We start from the raw sequence: 20283 nt of genomic DNA on the forward strand, positions 1-20283 counted from the left end.
GTCCTAAGATGAATATATTCAACGAATACCTGATCATCTATATTGTGTGATACTACTTTGGTACAATTTCTTTCTGTGACTTGGCACCCTGCCTCCAGTCATTGACTTGACCCTGGGACTGGGTTTCCTGCCATATGCAAAGGTTAGCACGTTAGATTGACTTTGCTCTTTCAGGCTTTCAATATTGAAAGAATTATCTGCTATTTAAAATATGTTCTTTAGTGTTTTTTCACTGGTTTTTCTTATAAGCCTAATTTGATGTAAATTTTCCTTCTTTTTCTCATGATATTACTATGACAAACTTGATGAGTATATAAGTTTTATTTTCATCTAGTATTTTTTCAGTATATGAAATATTTATTTATCTACCTTGCCTTAATCACCATTTGAGAACTTCCTAATGCTTTTAAATACCGAGAAAAGAAAAATTATTTGAATAAGAAAAGGGATTACAGAAGTGGACAATAATTTCCATTTAGTAGACTTTACATATAGAGGGGAAACTTACACTTAACAAGTAGGTAGGAAGCATACAAACAAACAAAACCCTACAACCATGACTAGACAAAACATAGAAAAATGTCAATCAAAAAGAAAGTAGACCAAGAATGTGAATAGCCTTGCTCCCATACAGAGTGCAGCATTGTTGTTGTGTTTTGCTGTTCGGGGTTTTGTGTTCGACGTTTCTCTCTATATGAAAGGCAGGATAGTTTTTTGTGAGGTATGGGGAAGAAGTTTGGGGAGAGGTGGGGAGCTGTTGACAATAAGCCCAAGAAAGAAGTAAATGTTCTAAAACAGAGGTGATGTTACAACTCTTTGTAATATGATTAAATTATTGATTGGTATGGTATGTGAAATATATGTCAATAAAACTCTTTTAAAAATTGAAACTAGAATAGGTCAAAATGGAGATTGAATTACAAAGTGTTAAATTTTAACTTAACTACATGTGTCATAATTAACTTTAGAATGCTCTCTGTCTGGTAGCATGACTGTTCACATCCCTGAACTTTGGCCAGAGTGGATTTACCAGAGGATTAACCCATGTGGGGACCCTGCAAATGGCTTTTGGGCTTCCACTGTTATCCATAGCCTTCTGCAAGCTAGATGCTCCCAATTGAAACTCTGATAGTTTTTCCCCCTTAGGATTTGGGTTTTATTATTTACAATATTTGGATCACACAGGCTGACATGCTTCTTCCCTGTAGACTTAGTTGACACTGAACTTAGATGGCTGCAGGTTTTAATACAAGTCTTGATGACCCCAAACACTAGTGTTTCTTTACCACACTTTGCTACAACAACCATATCTTCAGTGATCTCTTCATGAGGGTGACTATTGTGTAGGACCATGTCATAAGAACTAGTTGTTCTTAGATTGGGGCTAGAGTTAATTGTCAGAGCCCAATCCATTCCTATATCTCTGGTTTATATATGTCTCTGGTTCACTTTAGAGACATCATTATCATTTTGTAATAGAGAAAATCATAAATAATCCCTGGGGCATAAGCTAATTCTATTGATAGTGTCAGTAATTTAGCCAGTGGTATAACAGAGTATAAAGTATAGCTAGTTACTATGGCTGCTTCATGTACAGGTACTATACTCTACAATTTCTAAGTAATTATTATTACCCTGTATGAGTATTCCATTTGTGTCCACCTATAAATGAGTTAGGGGGGAAATATAACTTACCTACTTGTCTCATTGTTGGTCCTTTTTTAAGAAGCTACTTTAAAAAAATAGGAATGCTGTATTGAAATTCAGATACTCACCCTATTCCCCGTGTAATTTTTCATCTATTGAGTGTCTTGAGTACTTGTGGGCAATGGGATAGACCCAACATTGAATAATGATAATCACTCCAGCTCTCCTTTCTTTGCAGACACCACATGAAGTCATGGGGAAATGGAGAGAGGCACGGAATCCCTCTTCCAGGAGAGCGTGTCTTTCCTAAATGGAGGATCGCGTTGCCTTTTCCCAGGACACTGGCACGTTGGCAAAGCCACGGCTGTCCTTCATGCGATTTCCTGTGATTCACAGAGCATCCCAACCGTGATGCTTGCCCTGGGCTCGCAGATCTTCCACCTGATACCCTGTTTGCTTCTCTGGGACGGCAAAGCTCGCATCCGTTGCTCTCCATGGTGGCCAATCTTTTTAAGAGCCTGATTTTACCCTACATACATAAGCTTTGCAAAGGAATGTTTACAAAGAAACTGGGATATCCAACCCAAAAAAAAGACAATCGTCAACAGAAAAAAGATCAAGGCTTTCCCACGGCTGGCCTGGCCCAAACCCCTAAGCTTTCTAATACCTTGAAAAGCACGGTCAAGAAGATCGCCAAGTGTCCATCCACTCGCCACTTATCTACTGAAGGCGACGAGGCCCACCGAGAGTTTTCCCTCTCACCCACTTTCAGTTATAGGGTAGCCATTGCCAATGGCCTCGCAAAGAGTGCTCGTGTAGCCAGTAGTGATCATGAGGAGCAGCCTCACGAGCTCTCTTCAATCGAGAGCTCCTACTCAGAGTCACTAAACGAACTAAGAAGTGGTACAGAAAACCAGACGCAACCAACAGGCACCATGCCCGTTCGTCGCACTCGAAAGAGCTCCAGCAGCCTCGCCCCCTCCGAAGGCAGCTCGGATGGGGAGCGTACTTTACACAGCTTAAAGCTGGGAGCTTTACGCAAGCTGAGAAAATGGAAAAAGAGCCAGGAGTGTGTCTCCTCTGATTCGGAGTTGAGCACCATGAAGAAGACCTGGGGAATCCGAAGCAAATCTTTGGACAGAACTGCGCGAAACCCAAAGGCGAATGCCCTGGAACCAGGCTTCAGTTCCTCTGGCTGCATTAGCCAGACCCAGGACGTCATGGAAATGATCTTTAAGGAACTCCAGGGAATAAGTCAGATTGAAACGGAACTTTCGGAGCTCCGAGGTCACGTCAACGCCCTGAAGCACTCCATCGACGAGATCTCCAGCAGTGTGGAGGTCGTGCAGAGTGAAATTGAACAGCTGCGCACGGGGTTCGTCCAGTCTCGGAGGGAGACCCGAGACATCCATGATTATATTAAGCACTTAGGGCATCTGGGTAGCAAGGCCAGTCTACGATTCTTAAATGTGCCCGAAGAACGATTTGAATACATTGAGAGTGTGGTGTACCAAATTCTGATCGATAAAATGGGCTTTGCAGATGCACCAAATGCTATTAAAATTGAATTTGCTCAGAGGCTAGGGCAGCAGAGAGACTGTCCGAATGCGAAACCTCGACCCATACTGGTATACTTTGAAACCCCTCAGCAAAGGGATCTCGTTCTTAAAAAATCATATAAACTCAAAGGCACTGGCATTGGAATCTCCACAGATAGTCTTGCTCATGATATCAGAGAAAGAAAAGAGAGAGGCATCCCATCCTCCCAGACTTATGAGAGCATGGATATGAAGCTGTCGGCTCCAGAGCCCCAAATCCAGAGGAACCATTGGCAGTCGCCCGAGGACAGCGATGGAGAGCCCGAATCTGACCTTAACAGGAACACATACGCTGTGATCTCCAAGTCTGAGTTCCAACCGAAGTCAAGCTCCAAGTCGCACCATGCCAGATCCAAGAATAAAAGTTCAAACGGCAGCAAAATCAAAAATAAACCGGATTATGATCAAATTTCCTCACAATTGCCACCATCAGATCACTCAGTAAAGCCCACCGAAACTCCCTATGCAGAGACAACGCCCCTCTGGCATTCCCAGAGTGATTTTTTCACTACTAAACTTAGTCGCTCTGAATCAGATTTTTCCAAACTCTGTCAATCTTACTCAGAGGATTTTTCAGAAAACCAGTTTTTCACCAGAACGAATGGAAGTTCCCTGCTGTCATCTTCAGACAGGGAACTTTGGCAGAGGAAGCAGGAAGGCACTCCTAACTTGTACGACAGTCCCCAGGACCAACGTCTGAACGGGGCTGTCCAGGGGACCCAGGGACAGAATGAAAGCGAGAATCCAGAAACTGTGGACAGTGGAATGAGTAATGGCATGGTGTGTGCCTCGGCAGACCGAAGCCATTATAGTGATTCACAGCCCTCTTTACACGAGGACCTTTCATGGAGGGAGTGGAACCAGACAGCGCCAGGAGCAGATGGAGGCTTGGATTCGTCTACCCAGGACTATGACACAAATAGTCTCTCTGACCAACAGCTGGGTGTCTATCATAAAGACCTAGATGACGTGGGAAAGTGCCCTAGTGATCTACAAGATGACTCAGAGAGCTATGACTTAACCCAAGATGACAACTCCTCTCCATGTCCCGGATTGGATAATGAACCCCAAGGTCAGTGGGTAGGTCCGTATGATGCATACCAGGAAGCTAATTCCAAGGAAGGGTATCCAAATCAAAACCAGTTATCCATGATGTATCGAAGTCAAAGTGAGTTGCAAAGTGATGAGTCCGAAGATGCCCCACCCAAATCTTGGCATAGTCGACTAAGCATTGACCTTTCTGATAAGACTTTCAGCTTCCCAAAATTTGGATCTACATTACAGAGGGCTAGATCAGCGTTGGAAGTGGTGTGGAACAAAAGTACACAGAGTCTCAGTGGGTATGATGACAGTGGCTCCTCCTTAATAGGGAGATTTCGGACATTATCCCAATCAACCGCAAATGAGTCAAGTACCACCTTAGACTCTGATGTCTACACAGAACCCTATTACTACAAAGCAGAGGATGAGGAGGACTATAGTGTACCAGTGGATGACAATGAAACAGACTATGTTGAAGTTATGGAACAAGTCCTTGCGAAATTAGAAAACAGGACTAGTATAACAGAAACAGATGAAACAATGCAAGACTTTGACCACTCTTCATATGAAACGCCTTATGAAACCCCACAAGATGAGGGTTATGATGGTCAGGCAGATGATGTGGTGAGTGAAGGGGGATTGGAGCCATTAAATGAAACATTAATTGAAATGGAAATAAGAGGAGATGAAAACCAGAACATTCCAGAACAGCCAGTGGAAATCACAAAGCCAAAGAGAATTCGCCCTTCTTTTAAAGAAGCAGCATTAAGAGCCTATAAGAAGCAAATGGCAGAGTTGGAAGAGAAGATCCTGGCTGGAGGTACTCCTGTTTAAATACCACATTATAAATCTTTTGTGTTTTTCCCTTGAATAGTATTTCTTTAGAGCATGTTACGATTTTACTTTTAGTAGAAATAATTGACTTGTGATGCTTTTGAATGCTTATTTGAAGATGAATTTTATTATACACAAATGGTTCCCTCAACATGTTGGACTTGATGGTGGAAAATTTAAGCATATTTCAAATGAGTCCCCTTAAACGGAGCCCAAACTTTCTCCTAAATAATGGAGATCAAGATGTCTCTGCTAGGCACAAACCCTGTATCAAATTAAGCACTATAACTCTATAATATCAGATCTTTATCAAAGAAAAGATACGTAAAATCAAAGAGCATCCCCTTATGCCAGAAGCCTAGGGCCCTGTCCTGGGTTTTATCAGATTTTTAATGTTAAAAAAAAAATGAGGAGAGGAATTACTAGATTTGCCACTCCTTCTCTCATCAAATCACCCAAGCGGGGCCCATCAGCAGGAAGAGCTGGGTATCCACACCCAACTCGAGCCAGTTTCATGGGGTATCAGAGCCTCCCTTACCTTTCATCCAATCCTAATAAGAAAATCCACTTTCTGAGGGAGCGTCAGAAAGGGAGTAGAGATGAGACATTTCCTCATAGAGAATAGAGTGGGAGTCCCATCCCATTTCAAAGATCTGTGACCATGAGAAGAATCTCGTACCTCAGAATTTAACATAATTCCTTGGAAGCATGATTTGGGGTCAGACAATTCGGAAAAGCAGTGATGTGTAGATGTTTCACTTGTCCACCAATCTTGATCTGCATATGTCCTAGATGGCTAACCCTGTTGCATGCTAACACATTTTCAGTACTTCCTAGTTACCACAATTTGGGTGAGTTACATATTATGAGCATGTGCCCTGATGATGGCAATGTCATCTTTAACTCAAATATTTAATGCATATTATGTTTCACAGAGCTGCCTATTGATGCACTCAAGTGTTACTTGCTGTTATGTGCTTATGGACTCTGTAGCCAGTAGTTAATTGTGGTTTCTTTGTGTTGACCAGAAGTGTAGTAAGATATTTCTCCAAAATGGCCATTTTCTGGTTGATATGGATGACATATTCAATTATGCAATACCTTTATTCTCAACTGTTTCAGACCGTAAGACGTTAGACGTAACAATGAGAGCTCTCTGCTTTAAATGCCTGTCTGTATAAAACAACATGGCCCAGTGTAATTAGCTTAACGAACAACCCAAATCACTGGGATCATGGGCATTGGCTGTGATTTTTTTTTTAAATATTCTTTTCTGAGGCAAGAGGCTTTTCAAGGATATTTAAACTTTATTTGAAAGGGGAAAATAATAAATGCTATGTAAAAATATTACATGAAATACCGATCTCATTTTAGAGCAACTTATTGGTAGCTAGGTGAAATGGAAACTCTGCCGATATTTTTGAGACACAGAGAAGTAGTTTCGCCTGGTAATATATTTGCTCTTGGTTCAAAGGAGTCTACTCAAGTGCAAAATCAGGCTAAGCAGTGTGTGTGTGTGTGTGTTTTGATGTAACAGAGGGATGTTTTAACTCTAGTTGGTGCTGATATCCATTTGGATATTAGGTAATATCATTACCAGAGATAATATCATCAGTTTTAGGTGGGGGGGGGGCGGGGGAAATAAGCCTTTATCAATTTGTTAAAAATTCCAAGTTAATAAACCTTTATGTAGTAGACTGTTACAGTAAAAACCCTTTCAAATAGCTAACAAACCTAGTGAGTTAATGCATTTACTTTTTGAAAACCTAAATGCACTTAATTGTCCATACACCACCAGCTTAAAAGTTCTACAACAGAAGAAAAATAATATTGTGTCCCAGAACTGACCCACTAGGCTTGGCAGTAGAGGGCTCAGACTCCAACAAGCATGGAGCTTGACCTGTTATCCTGTGAACCAGCTCTGAATGCAATTGGTTGAATTATCACCTACCCCAGAGGAATTCAGCACACACTTCTGTAAGATGTACTCTGCTTGCTGAAAAGTACCAGATTGACTAGCCAGGAGGCTTCAGTAGCCTAGTTTAAAAAGGGCATCTCCAAGCCTTTTGGCAATGCCTAGGTAGTTTTCTTTACTCGGTACCACCAATATGCTTCAGGAGGAAGGGCAGCCAAAGAAGGGAATAATCCAGGCCCCTTCCCTGCTGGGAGCATCCCAGTGAGGTGCCAATTGTTAGGATTATTTTGTGCTCCTGGCCATCTGCTTACTGGGTTTGGGCAGACGCCACCAGATTCTCTCTTCGTGGCTCCCCAGTCAACATTAGGCAGCAGTGTTGCCTTTCTCCTTTTGCTTTTTCTTGTACCAACCTGGCCATATTGGACCATAGAGTGCTTGCGGGAAAACTCGGTGGGATGCTGTTCCCCTGACATCGATTGATGGAAGCAGGCTTGTAAATTTGAGTTATTTAATGGAACTCTCATTTGCGGGCTTCTAGTTCACAGGAATTTCTAAAACTCCGATGTTTATATACATGGATAACATGGTCGTAGTGTTTGGGAGAAATCTGAACAGCATGCTATTGGGGGAAAAGGTCTGGAATGTGTATAGCCAGAAACATACCCATGAAGTCAAATTATTTCCCTCTGGCTGAATCCTGCTGATGGGTTTGTGTAGCTGCCCTGAACTTTACACCATGGTGAGGCCTCTCTACTCTCCTTTGGCTGAGATCAACTATGGTAGCCTCTGAAGTCCCATCTGGATGCCTCTTATTGTCCCCACTGAGCTCCCCCCTTTTATAATACCAATTTACATGTATTTTCTCTTCTAAACTCTTAGAGACAAGAGGTCTTGTCATTTTCTTTCTTCCAATCTACACTGTCTACTCCTGTGTTTTTACAGACACGGTACTGAGCTAAAAATGATAATTATTATTTGACAAATGACTGAATCAAAGGAGGCTGGATGTTAAATAGCGTTCCAGCTTTGTTATCAGATCCATATTCAAACTGTGGCCTTTCATTGCCTGAAAGCTAACATGTAGGGAGCGCTAGCATATTTCAATGGTTTGGGTTTGATTTTAGTTGAGTCAATAGTATGCACTTTCCTGGTATGTGTGTGTTATAGGTTTTCTTTCTTTTACGTATTGCACCACTGCTCTATAAACGTGATTCTCCTATTACCCCATTTTATAGGCAAAGAAGCTGAGATGCTGAAAACTTAAGTAACACACTCATGCCACACAGCTAGAAAGGGGTCGATACAGAATTCAATGGTTGGTAATTTTCCTTTCTTTAGCGCAGCTATATGCTTACTCACTTCAAATGTGGTTTTGTTCCTGTTTTAAGTAGGGAAGGGAAGCAATGATCACATGTGGAGGACAGAATCAGCCATTGGTCTACCCCAGCTAAAGGGTTTTCATGAGAAACCAATAATAATATGAAAGGCAGGATGTTTTCTGACACATTGAGGTTTTGACGTGAAATAGTTCATTCTCAGTTTTTCTACTTCAAATCCTTATATCATCTTATAAATCAAGGGTTGAAGAGTCCAATAAACCCTGTGTCTAACAACTTCTTGAAGTAAGATGTATTTAAACTCTGAGTACCCTTTGCCTGGGACGAGAGCCTGAAGATTGAAGTAAATTTATTCTGGTAGAAAAAACCTCTTGATTTGTTTTGAAATGTTATCCCCTCAGAATCTGCAGCTTCTGAAATAGACTGTAACATTGGTAGCTAGGCATACATATTTCTAATTTTTAAAAAAAATCGTGGCATATATTTATTTTCTGAATGGCTGTAGAACTTTGTGGGAACATTTTGGCTCCCAAATAAGGATGTGAAATTGAATATAGAAACATTTTCCTCAGGTTGATAGTTTATTATTTAGGTCAGTGTTTTCCAATCTGGCCAGTCAACAGAATCAGCGGGGGAAGAAGAAATTTCATTATTAATTATTATTATAATGTTAATGTTATTATTAATTATTATTATACATGTTATTGTTAACACTCCCGCCCTGGCCCTCTTACCCACACCTCTCTCCCCATCCTTTCTTGGTGTTGTTGTAAAATTACAGATTATTAGGTTCCTAGCACTAAAGATTTTGATTTGGTGGGCCTATAAAAGGTCCCAGAATGTGCATCCAAATTTTTAATTCATTCCCTTATAATAGAATAACAAACACAATACATATATGAAATACAACACAAATGAAGACATAATAAAGCAAAATCATTCCGATTTGAGGGGAAAGCAAAATAGCTTCTCTTATTCTTTGGAGAGGGTCAATTGGCTCCAGCCACATTATACCTTTTCTTCCTCATCTTTTTAAACAGTAATATTGTAGTGTATCTATCTTCATGGTCTCTACCTTGATTTGTTTTCCTGTGTATGCATACTTAAACTTTCTTTTCATTTTAAGACCTACCACATTCCTTTTAAATAACACAAAACTTTCCACTAGAAAGCTGTTCTATTGTTTATTTGACCAGCCTCTTATTAATCAGCATTTCAATTGGTTACAGGCTTACAGACAGTATAGCACCATCATTTGCCTTTAGGCAAACAATATCATGTATATGTAGGATATATTCTTAGATGCGGAATTACTGGATCAAAGGATTTACTTCTACATAAAGTAGTTAGGCACTCATGAATCTTGGGTTATTTCAATATTTCATTTTCTTTTTTTTAAATAATTTTATTAGGGGCTCATACAACCCTTATCACAATCCATACATACATCAATTGGGTAAAGCACATTTGTACATTCATTGCCCTCATCATTCTCAAAACATTTGCTCTCCACGTCAGCGCCTAGCAGCAGCTCCTCATTTCCCCTCCCTCTCCACTCCCCCCTCCCTCATGAACCCTTGATAATTTATAAATCACTGTTTTGTCATGTCTTATACTGTCCGACATCTCCCTTCCCCCACTTTTCTGTTGTCTGTCCCCCAGGGAGGAGGTTATATGTAGACCCTTGTAATCAGTTCCCCCTTTCCACCCCACCTTCCCTCCACCCTCCTGGTATGGCCACTCTCACCACTGGTCCTGAAGGGATCATCTGCCCTGGATTCCCTGTGTTTCCCAATATTTCATTTTCATAGCACCTATCATAGCTATATTTTACATTTAAGTTTATGATTATTTGATTTTTGTAGCTCTTTATCACTAGTCAGGTTTGAAAAGCAGATGACTTTTTTTCTGTTGCTATTCTAGTGCCAGAGCCTGGCCCAATGTCTGGGACATAGTAGATGATCAGTGAATATTTGAGCAGATAAATAAATACCGGGCTTCTCTTTAGTTAATGACAACGTCGTTCCATCACTACTGAAGACTTCTGACACACAGATAGCTTTTGTTTGTGTTCTTTACATCAAAAGTACATTATTGGATGACATATTTCCATATAGCGCAATAAGTTTCTTTGATTTTGAGTAGAGAAACACAATTCAGAGAAAACATGATGTCTGGCTCCTTTACTAGTATCTATGTTAAAAGTAGCTATTCTTTCTATGATTATGAAATCCAGATATCTCTGAAAACTTAGTTGAATGAGGAAGAAGCATTGGGGCTTCCTGGCCCAAATCTATGAAGCAGCGCTGCTCAGGCGTTAGAGGACAACCCGGCCTCACCTGAAGAAAGTCCAGCACATGAGGGGCAGGACTTGCATTGCGAACATAGTCCCAAGTGGTTCTGATGCAAGTCATCGTCAGAGACTTGAACATTACTCAGCACTGTCCTTGCAGATTTTTTCAATTGCCCTTAAGAAAGAGAAGAAGATTGAATCAGTCTGAGAAAAACATGTCCACCCTTTTCTTAACTTAAAAACAAATAATAATTTCCCAGGCATCCAGAGGGGCAGATTATTATATTTTATGAAAAGGTTTTGGTCAAACTAGACAATAAAACAGTGAAGCAATAGATGTATGGACATGGAAAATTTTAGAACTCACTTACCTCCAGGAGATTTTGCTGTAGGAACCATTGAGTGGATATTTTTTGACGACAAATAAATCCTATGATTACACGTTTTTATCTGTTTTTGTAAGTTTAAGTTTTTCTTTTTTAGAGCAAGCCCAGAAGTAGTGGGAACAGAAGACAATCCAATTGCACAATGGCCCATTAAAATCCAATGCAGGTCAATAAACTTTGAGCTTCGTATTGCTTACTTCTTAGTTCTGTAGAGTTACCTATAATGTAAATTCATTACGTTGGATTTTGACCTCAGATCATGGTCTAGAAAAGCAACCTGTGAAGGGAGACATGACCAGGGCTCCTGATGGGCAGCAAAGCAAGAGCTGTGGCAGCTACTTCTCCTACTAGAGTAGAGGCCCCATCTTCCCTGTGGGTAATCCTTGTAGGAGGCTGGAACAAGTGTGTTTGGAAATCAGCTGAGAAAAAAAGATAGGAAATATTCGGATATTCAAAGAAAGTAGTCCAAGTGAAGCCAAAAATCTTAATGGTATGAAATGAGCTAATAAAAAGAGAAACTAGTGTGCCTATTTAATGTCTTCTAATCAGATTCAGTTTGATACATATTAAATACATGTTTAATCCTCACTATGAGTAAGCATTAGATTTTTAACCCCAGTCTTTTTGTAGGATAAAAGTGGGGCTATCTACTTCCGTATCAACTTACAGTCTCAGAAACCCGATATAGGGTCGATATGAGTTGAAATTAACTCTCTGGCTATGGGTATAACTTTGGGCATAGATAATTAAACACCTGACAAATAGTTAACTAAACAATTCAAATTGCAACTCTATCTGGAGACACCTTCAAAGACAGGTATGGTTGGAGATCTACTTTTGAGAGTTGATAATATTGAAAGCCCTCTGGATGCAGTTCTCCTCTGAGACAGATGGGGTCGCAAGAGTTGGGGACAATAGTAACTGGTTTGGTTTTGGAAAGAATAAGCAATTATCCTCATTTGACAAATTAGGATAATTAGACTGCTGAGTCTCAGAGACTGAAAACATGGCCCAAGGTCATAAAGCTAGTAAACACATTGGTGGAATTTCATTGTACACCTGATGGGGTCCCACGTCTGATTTGCTTTCCATGATGTCCTTTTACCTGCTTGGACAAGTCTTATCCTGAGAGGACATGGTGCATGTGCTTCAGCATACATAGGAGTTGTGCTTTCATGGTGAAAAAATGGTACACAATGATGTAGTAAGCATTAATTTCTGTTAACAAAATTTGAGTAATCATAGTTTGGGCTAATAGGCATGCTCACATATTTATGAAATTTTAAGTATAACACACATAGTTTTATTGGATCTCTTAGGAAGCACATAAGGTTGGTAACTTAATAATAGCTAGCATTTATTGAGTACCTTTTGAGTGCTTTATTATGTGTCAGACAATAGTCTAAACATTTGACACTATATTAAATCATATGACCCGCATACCAACTCAAAAGATGAACGGTATTATGATCTCCTCTTTTGTGGGATAAACATCCGAGACCAGGTAAATTATGTAAGGGGGATAAAAGTTAAGAAGTACCAGAGACAAGGTGTGGACAGGCATTCCTCCTCCAGCTCTATGCACTTAGCGGCTACGCTGCGCAGCCTGGTTAGATGTTCCGAAATTACTATGGGAAATCAGTTTTAAAAGATGGAGAAGCTGACGTGGTAAAATGTTGATTTACATGACAACACCAGTTTCTCATAAGAGCTTTGATTACAAGCTAGTCTCTGGAATCATAAGCCAGCACACAAGCTATCAGACCACTGTCTCATTTTACACAATCGTATTATAGACAATGTGATTATTCAGGTGTCATTTCTGTATAGCTTATAATAAAAAAGCATTGACTACTTATAACAGTGCCAGCAACAAATGACAGATTGAATGGGATCCTCTTATTTTCCTGGGATGTAGGTCAAGTTTCCCTTTTTCTGACTGCTGCTCTCGCGCTCAGCAGTGTCTTATCGCAAGCTCACAGTTTTCGTTGTTTTGGGTTTTTTTTAATCTGTTCTCTAGTGATTACAGTTGAAGGCCCATACACGTTCACACTCACACACACAGAAAAATGTGAATTTATGTAAAGTCTAATATGATGGTATTTTGCTATCTTCTGAGAAATTAATGGAGATGCTCATGGATCAACATTCATTTGCATTTTCTAATGACACAAAGTGATTATTATTTTTTAATTAGCTATCACATATATATAGAATGGTCATAAAATATCAAGAAGTAGTCTATGTCCAATAACTAAAGTCTCTAATCTCTTTTCTTAAGTTAACGATCGATAGTTATCTAGACTGTAATACTAGGAAGCAATGAATGGTGCCAGGTTACAACTCCAAGACTTCTGATTTCTGCTCGGATACGCTCCAGACAGCAACATCACTCTTGGTGCACATGCATGCTGCTTTCTTCTGGAAATCAGGGCTTCTCGCCCACAGCAAACGTGTAATAAATTTCTGGCACAAGAATAGTTCTCTGCTGACTCCTGAATTTAATAGTCCTTAGATACAAAAATGCATAAGAGTCACCCCAAGGTACTTGTTAAAAATACAGATTTGTTGATTCTGATGTATCCATCTATCACCTAATTGACATATCACCTTAAGAAATATGCTGTAACCGTGGGCTAGACTGCTGATCAATGTTATCTTGGGGAATTCGGAAGATAGGAGGCCACAAGAGGGAGAAGACAAATCAAGGACTGGTGAACAGCAAACTACTTGGGGGAGTTCATTAGTAGTTTCAACTTTTGAATGCAAAGTTGATGATACAAAACATAACCCCCACATAATTGCAATAAACCATTGTCAGTAAAAAGAAAAATGCTGTGCTAGGGGGAAAGTTGCTCTTCCCCACCCTTATTCTTGCCTAAGGGATGACATTTGCTAAACTGGGATAAATTACTAGCTGGGTGCTGGTAATGAGATGATCTCAAATTCATCTTTTTGGGTTAACTATCCCTTCCTCAAACCTAGACTATTCTGTTCATCCGGTAAGCCGCTCATTCTTCAATATTTAGTTTCCTGGCTGGGCATCTGGGCGGTGTTGCTGTTAGTTGACATTGGCTCTGTTTTGACTTATGGTCACCCTCAGTGTGCAGAGTGAAAATGCTCCACAGGCAATCTCATTCAGAAAGAGATGGCCAGGTCTGTCTTCTGAGGCACCTCTGGGTGACTTCCAGCTACTAATCTTTTGGCTATTCATGCCACCTAGTAAATCATATTTAATTCCTACTCTCATTAAATGGGTGCGATTCATTTCATTTTAAAATTGCACAAATAAACAACTATACACTTAGATAAGCACGATAGAAATCAGTACACACCGTGGAGAACATCAGTCGAGGCTGTTCTGAAGAAATGATATTTGATCTGAGATCCGAAGAATGAATGCAGTGACAGGCCGAGATGACAGCATGGGGCTGGATGCTGAGGCGAAAAGTGTGTACCAGCCTTGGGCAACTTGAACAAAACTGGGTGGTGCAGGAGTCAGAAGTCCGATTTTTCTGAGTCTTGTGGGGCTCTTTGGGGGTTTGAGTTTTCTCAAGCAATCACGGCGAGCAACAGCAGCATTACGAAGAGGGTATGTCTTGACCTGAAGGAGACGGTGGCTCTGTCAAAGAAAAGTCTACCCTGCAATCCTAACACTCATGTCTTATCTTGAATTCTCCTCTCTCGTCATTATCAAATTGTGCTCCTCCTCTCAATCTAATTTCGATTCACGGTCTCAAAATTAACCAGTCTCATTACAATTGAGTCGATGCTGACCCACAGCAACCCATAGGACAGAGTAGACCATCCCCCATAACTTTCCCAAGCTGTGACTCTTTCTGAGAGTAGAAATCCCCATCTTATTTTTTTTTTCCTGTGGAGCAGCTGCTGGCTTCCAAGCCCTGACCTTGTGGTTAGCAGCGCCATTGAACACAGTTTGTGCGATCAGCACCCCCTATTTAATCATTCAGAGGCTCTTCCTTCTTGGCTTCTTCCTTGCCACATGGTGGTGGACTTTGCCCCCTAGTTGGATGCCCAGCTTCTGAATTCCTTCCCTCCAACATGTGAGCTCTTACAGGGACACTGTGCCTTACGCTCCGCTGAAGAAGCTAATAGTAGCTGGAGATTTTCTTCCTCGCCCTTGCCAGCCTTGGTTTAAATCTGGCCATGTGGCAGCTCCTGCCTTGAACTTTGAATTTGGGAAGAGTGGTGCAAAGTAGGAATAATCAGAGTTTACATATTAGTATTGTGTGTGAAATCCAGACTCCAGTGGCAGTGGGTGGCACTAGTGATGTGGTGATTTTGGCTGTATGCTCTGGCACCTTGACTCCTAGGTCTTCCCTCTGCACTGGAGACTTCCCGTCGATCCTATGAACTAAGCCCTCTCATGTCGGCCAGTCATCTGTGACCGACTGTGACACCACAGGACAGAGTGGAACTGCCCTCCTGTGGGTTTCCAAGATTATAATTTTTGGGGGGGGTGGGGAGTAGAAAGGCTCATCGTTCAAACTGCTCACCTTCTGGTTAGCATCCCAGTGCATAATCCCCTATACCACCAGGACACCTTTGATCACCCAGCTAGTGAAACGCTTCTCTCTTTCAATCAGCCAAGATGATTTTCTTTTTCACTTGCCCCAGCCTCAATCATAGCACAGGTTCGTGCTTTACCTCCTGATTATCTCTGAAACTCAACCAATCCTCTCAGTCTCCATACCTTTAGCACAGTTATAGCTCCGTTACATCTTGCCTGGACTATTGCTAGGGGTTCCCAACTGGGCTTGGGTCACTACTTTCTCCCCACTTAGCCTTTTCTGTATTCTGTAAAACATGCCGATCTGCAAAATGTAGCAAAGTAGGATATGAAAATCTATAAGCCCATTTTATTGAAAAACACAGCTTCGCTATGCTATAAGCTCCCAGAAGGCAGGGTCTGTAACTTATACCCTTGGCATCTGCTACAGTGTCTATGCTAACCAACAGCGAGGCAGCCCAGGCAGTAGCCAGCCTACAAGTCTGTGGTCTGGGCAAGTTCTTTATTTCCATGGCTCAATTTTCTCACTAGCAAAATACAGATGATAATAATAGTATGTGTATGAGGCACAAAAAAAAAATACCATAAATAGGTTAAAAATAGGCTAGGTTTCTCATCAAACCAGTAAGTAATCAATAAGGCACCAACCTCATTGGAAAAGGACAAAAGACCGTGTCCTTTTATCTTAAACCATTTCCGAGGAAAATAAGTCAGAAGCCAAATGCTACAAGTACTCCCTTATATACAAGTCTTTCTTAACTGAAGTCAAATAATTAGCTAGAATGTATTTTGTGAAGGGATCAATTATCTGATTATCTGTGTGGTTGAAAAATTCCAGGCACAGGCAGCCGGGTAGAAACTGGCATAGTTATTAATGGCTACAGTTATTGATGTTTTCATAGCACACAAAAGCATGCAATTGCCTGAATTCTCTGGCTTGTTGTTTGCTTTGCCTTGGGGCAGTTTTAACATAGAGATCCCAGTACATTCCCCAGTATTTATGGAGGGCTGCAAGTGTGATGGATTTAAGATCAGGGTGTTGGGAGGGGGGAGAAATAAGAGACAAAAGACACGGATCCTTTTCCTGATCGAGTTACAGTATAGTTCACGTAAATTCCGAATTACCTCTCAGGTAAGATGTGAGAGGCATTGTGAGTAATAACCCCAGAAATGAACTAAGGAGTCCTGCCTGCATGCATTTATCATTCAATGCCCATGGCCGAAAGCCGATTGCGACTCAGAGTGGCTCAGAGCGACCCTATCACACGGAGCAGAACTGCTCTCTAGGGCTTTTGAGGCTGTAAATCTCTACTAGAAGGGGACAATAGCCTCATCTTTCTTCTGTAGACTGTAGATGGGGGGTTCAAACTGCTCATCTTGCTGCTATTCGTAGGCCACTGGTAACCCACTACCCCAGCTACGAGGGGTCCCGTAGCTCACGAAGAATATATATTAGCACTTACTTGAGCCCTGACAAAGAGATCATGGGAATAATGAGATGAGAAAACAAAGACAAGGTAATTATGTATCTGGATGACTAATGATAAAGTTACTGATAACGAATCTAGAAAATAAAAGTCACAACAATGCAAATAACTACCCTTTACTCACCTGAAACCACAAGTACATGACCGAAAGATGTACTTTTCCCATGCATTTCCCTATTTACAGCCTCACACAAGCTCAGGACACGCAGCAGTTGTCTCAGGACCCCCATATTGCCCTCCACAAAGCCCCTCTGATTTTAGCTGCACCGAGAATAATACATGGGCTTAGCCTCAACTTTCATTCATGGACTCTGCCTCAGGACCTTCCATTAAGCAATCTACCATTAGTGGGAGGCACTCGTATGCTGCAGTCGTCCATCCTCCGATGGACAATTCCTGGTGTTCACTGAACTCAACTCAGGCGGCCTTAGCAGAATCAAGCCCTTCTTTTCTGCAGTGGAAACCTCAGTGCTGTACCCTTATGTTAGTGTGTCTTCCTCTTTGCTTCTTCTCCTTGTTCCTTCACTCATGTTTCCAGGAGGACCATCTTCCACGTAAACGACCTACCCTCATGGCCTTGTCCAACCTTCTACTTTTGGGAGACCCAAACTAGACCCGAGGTTGGGACTGTTAATATCCCCTTTTCATGGAAAGCGTAACAGTGTCTTAGCACACTTTGCTGGCTGACTGGCCTGAAATAGAGCAGGGGTTTGGCCATCTTCCTGTTTTTAATTTCTACCCAACCTCTTGTGAACAATATGAAAGTAATTGTGGAAAAAAGTAACCACTGTAAATATAATCAGAATACCTTAGTCTGCACAGATTTCACAATGATCTAAGACGATCAAGGTCATGGGGTTAGAAATTATTGTTAGTGACAGTAAATGAGCAAAACACCCCTCGGTGCTTGTGGAAAAGCCAGAGGACAAAATCGTGTACAAGTGAGTGGGCCTTCTTTCCGTTTCCTCCCGCCTAACCGGTCAGTCTTTCGGCTCTCAAGGTTTCGGTAACCACTTTCTCTCTGTTCTGTCCTCTCTTGCCCTTCCAATCCTTGCTTATAGAATGACAGATATTTATTATAATTGATTTTCCATTAATAAGGTGCATCTTCTGGGAATGTTGGCCGTTTCAGCCTTTTGCTTTCTCGCTAACGAATGACAGCTAAAGGCATTCTAGGTATTGGCAACCACGTGGGATACAGTTTTTGGAGAGTAGAACTTGTGCGAATATCCACAATTTTAGCAACTTGTGCAAATTCAGAACTTGTGCAAATTCAGAACTTGTGCAAATAGCCACAACGTTAGCATGTGAACACTGGATATGAATGCAATTATCTGTGAACACTTTGAAGTGTTTATATTGTGGGGGAGCTCAAAGGATGGATGGACGGACATAGAAAGAGCCAGAGAAATTAATTGTGCATCAGATGTTTGGGAAGCGGGCCAGTATGCGTGTGGGCATATATGTGCATGCATAATCACCTAACCACCGGTATCCTTGGAGAAATGATTTTCATTGGTGTGTCTTATAAACATTAACCCAATCCACAGCCAGAGAAGATTCGGACCCATAGCTACACTCAGGGCAGATTAGAATGGATCCTTAGGGTTTCTGAGGCTTGTAAATCGTTGAGAGCAGACAGCCTCATTTTTCTCCTGTGGAGTGGCTGGTGGGTTTGAACCACCTTCTTTTTAATTAGCAGCCTAACACTTAACTGGTGCACCAACGGGGCTTCTTCAGATACTACAGAAATAATAAAGTAGCCATCAAAGACAGTGTCACTTTTTAATGGCTACACAAAATTAACCTTTGTTGTTGTGTGCTGCCGAGTTGATTTTAATTTATAGCAACTTTATAGTGTCCTATTTGTAATAGAGTACAATGACCCTGAAAATTTTCCTAGGCTGACATGTTTAATGAAGCAGATAAGTCGGTCTTGTTTTTCGCAGTTTGCTAATGGGTCCAACTTCGGGCCTTTTAGTGAGCAGCTTGATGCTTAACCATTGGTCTAACAACGACTGAGCTCTTCCTGTCTGGAAGAAAGAGAAGGGATGGAAATTGAAGACACACGGGCATGATTAGTCCAATGGATTAAGGGACCATATGAACATCGGTCTCCATGACCCTAATACCAGAGTATTAGATGTTCCCCAGCTACCACTACCAACTGTTGTGGAAAAAGAGAGAGAGAGAGAGAGAGAGAGGGGAGAGAGACCAGGCTTATCAGTTGGATAGAGACTGGTAGAACCCCTGAGACTTTGGACCTTAATCACACTTCAGGTCTGGCAATGGACTTACCCCATGACTCAATGTTCAGCCAAACAAAGAGAGGCAAGCGTACAAGAGGAACAATAACACTAAGAAGGCGTGCACACCTTAAAATCATCAACCATTTGAGATCAGCGGGCAGCATTTTCCCGTGAACAAAGTTCAGACGGGTCAGAGAGAAGGACTGGGAACAGGAAACACAGGAGAAAGTGGGATAAGCAATGTTACATTGAGGAAATGGCAATGAACGAGATGGAGTAAGAAGTATATGAACCGATGGTCTGTTTTGTAAACCCTCACCCAATTCACAATCATTTTTTTAAGTATAAAAATCCAACAAAAATGAAAATAAACAAAAAAACATAACCACCAATCAATTGTCTTATCAAGCTATCTTGGACTTTATTATTAAAATGAATTATTATGCAAAATCAGTTTTTTACACATCGCTCGAATTTTACAAAGTTTTCTTTTAATACCTTTTTTTAGTTTTTTACATAAGTGCTTAATTCTTAATCCTTTATGATTTGTTTCTTAGGTGGATTGCTTTTCTACCAACAACTTAAAACTGAAAATAAGTATAAATTAGAATGATTTTCAATTCTTATAGCAAAGACATGACCATAAATATCTTAAAGGCTTTGAAAGATTACAGAGGGAGGTAGCACATCTGATTCACAGCTCATGGCCAGATAATTACTTGATGCTGAATGGTATGATTGAGTTAGGAATGCATTCACTTATCACTAGAGTTTGATTCCAGCGGTAACTTTGATTTCTCCAGCATTATTTAGTTTTAGTTTGAAGGATCTAGAAAGAAAATCAGGTTGTAGGACAGGAATATGTAAGACAATTATTTTCATATGAAAGTAAATAGAATGAGATCAATAATATAAGCTGAGGGATGGATGTTCTGATAGATGTAGACGTCAATTTAATTTTTCTT

General features: G+C 40.9%; 1 protein-coding gene across 1 annotated transcript in view; it reads left to right on the plus strand.

Annotated features, from left to right (window-relative positions):
- The window catches only part of UNC13C (unc-13 homolog C), a 586641-nt gene that overhangs the window by 33707 nt on the left and 532651 nt on the right, over window positions 1–20283 (plus strand). The window contains exon 2 of the mRNA XM_045286469.1: window positions 1886–5106. Within this exon, the coding sequence (XP_045142404.1) occupies window positions 2142–5106 (2965 nt within the window). The 5' untranslated portion in view covers window positions 1886–2141. The remainder of the gene's footprint in view (window positions 1–1885; window positions 5107–20283) is intronic.

This window comes from Echinops telfairi, unplaced genomic scaffold, assembly GCF_000313985.2.
Source record: "Echinops telfairi isolate 266 unplaced genomic scaffold, ASM31398v2 ScPeMD7_8;HRSCAF=38, whole genome shotgun sequence".
Lineage (NCBI taxonomy): Eukaryota > Metazoa > Chordata > Mammalia > Afrosoricida > Tenrecidae > Echinops > Echinops telfairi.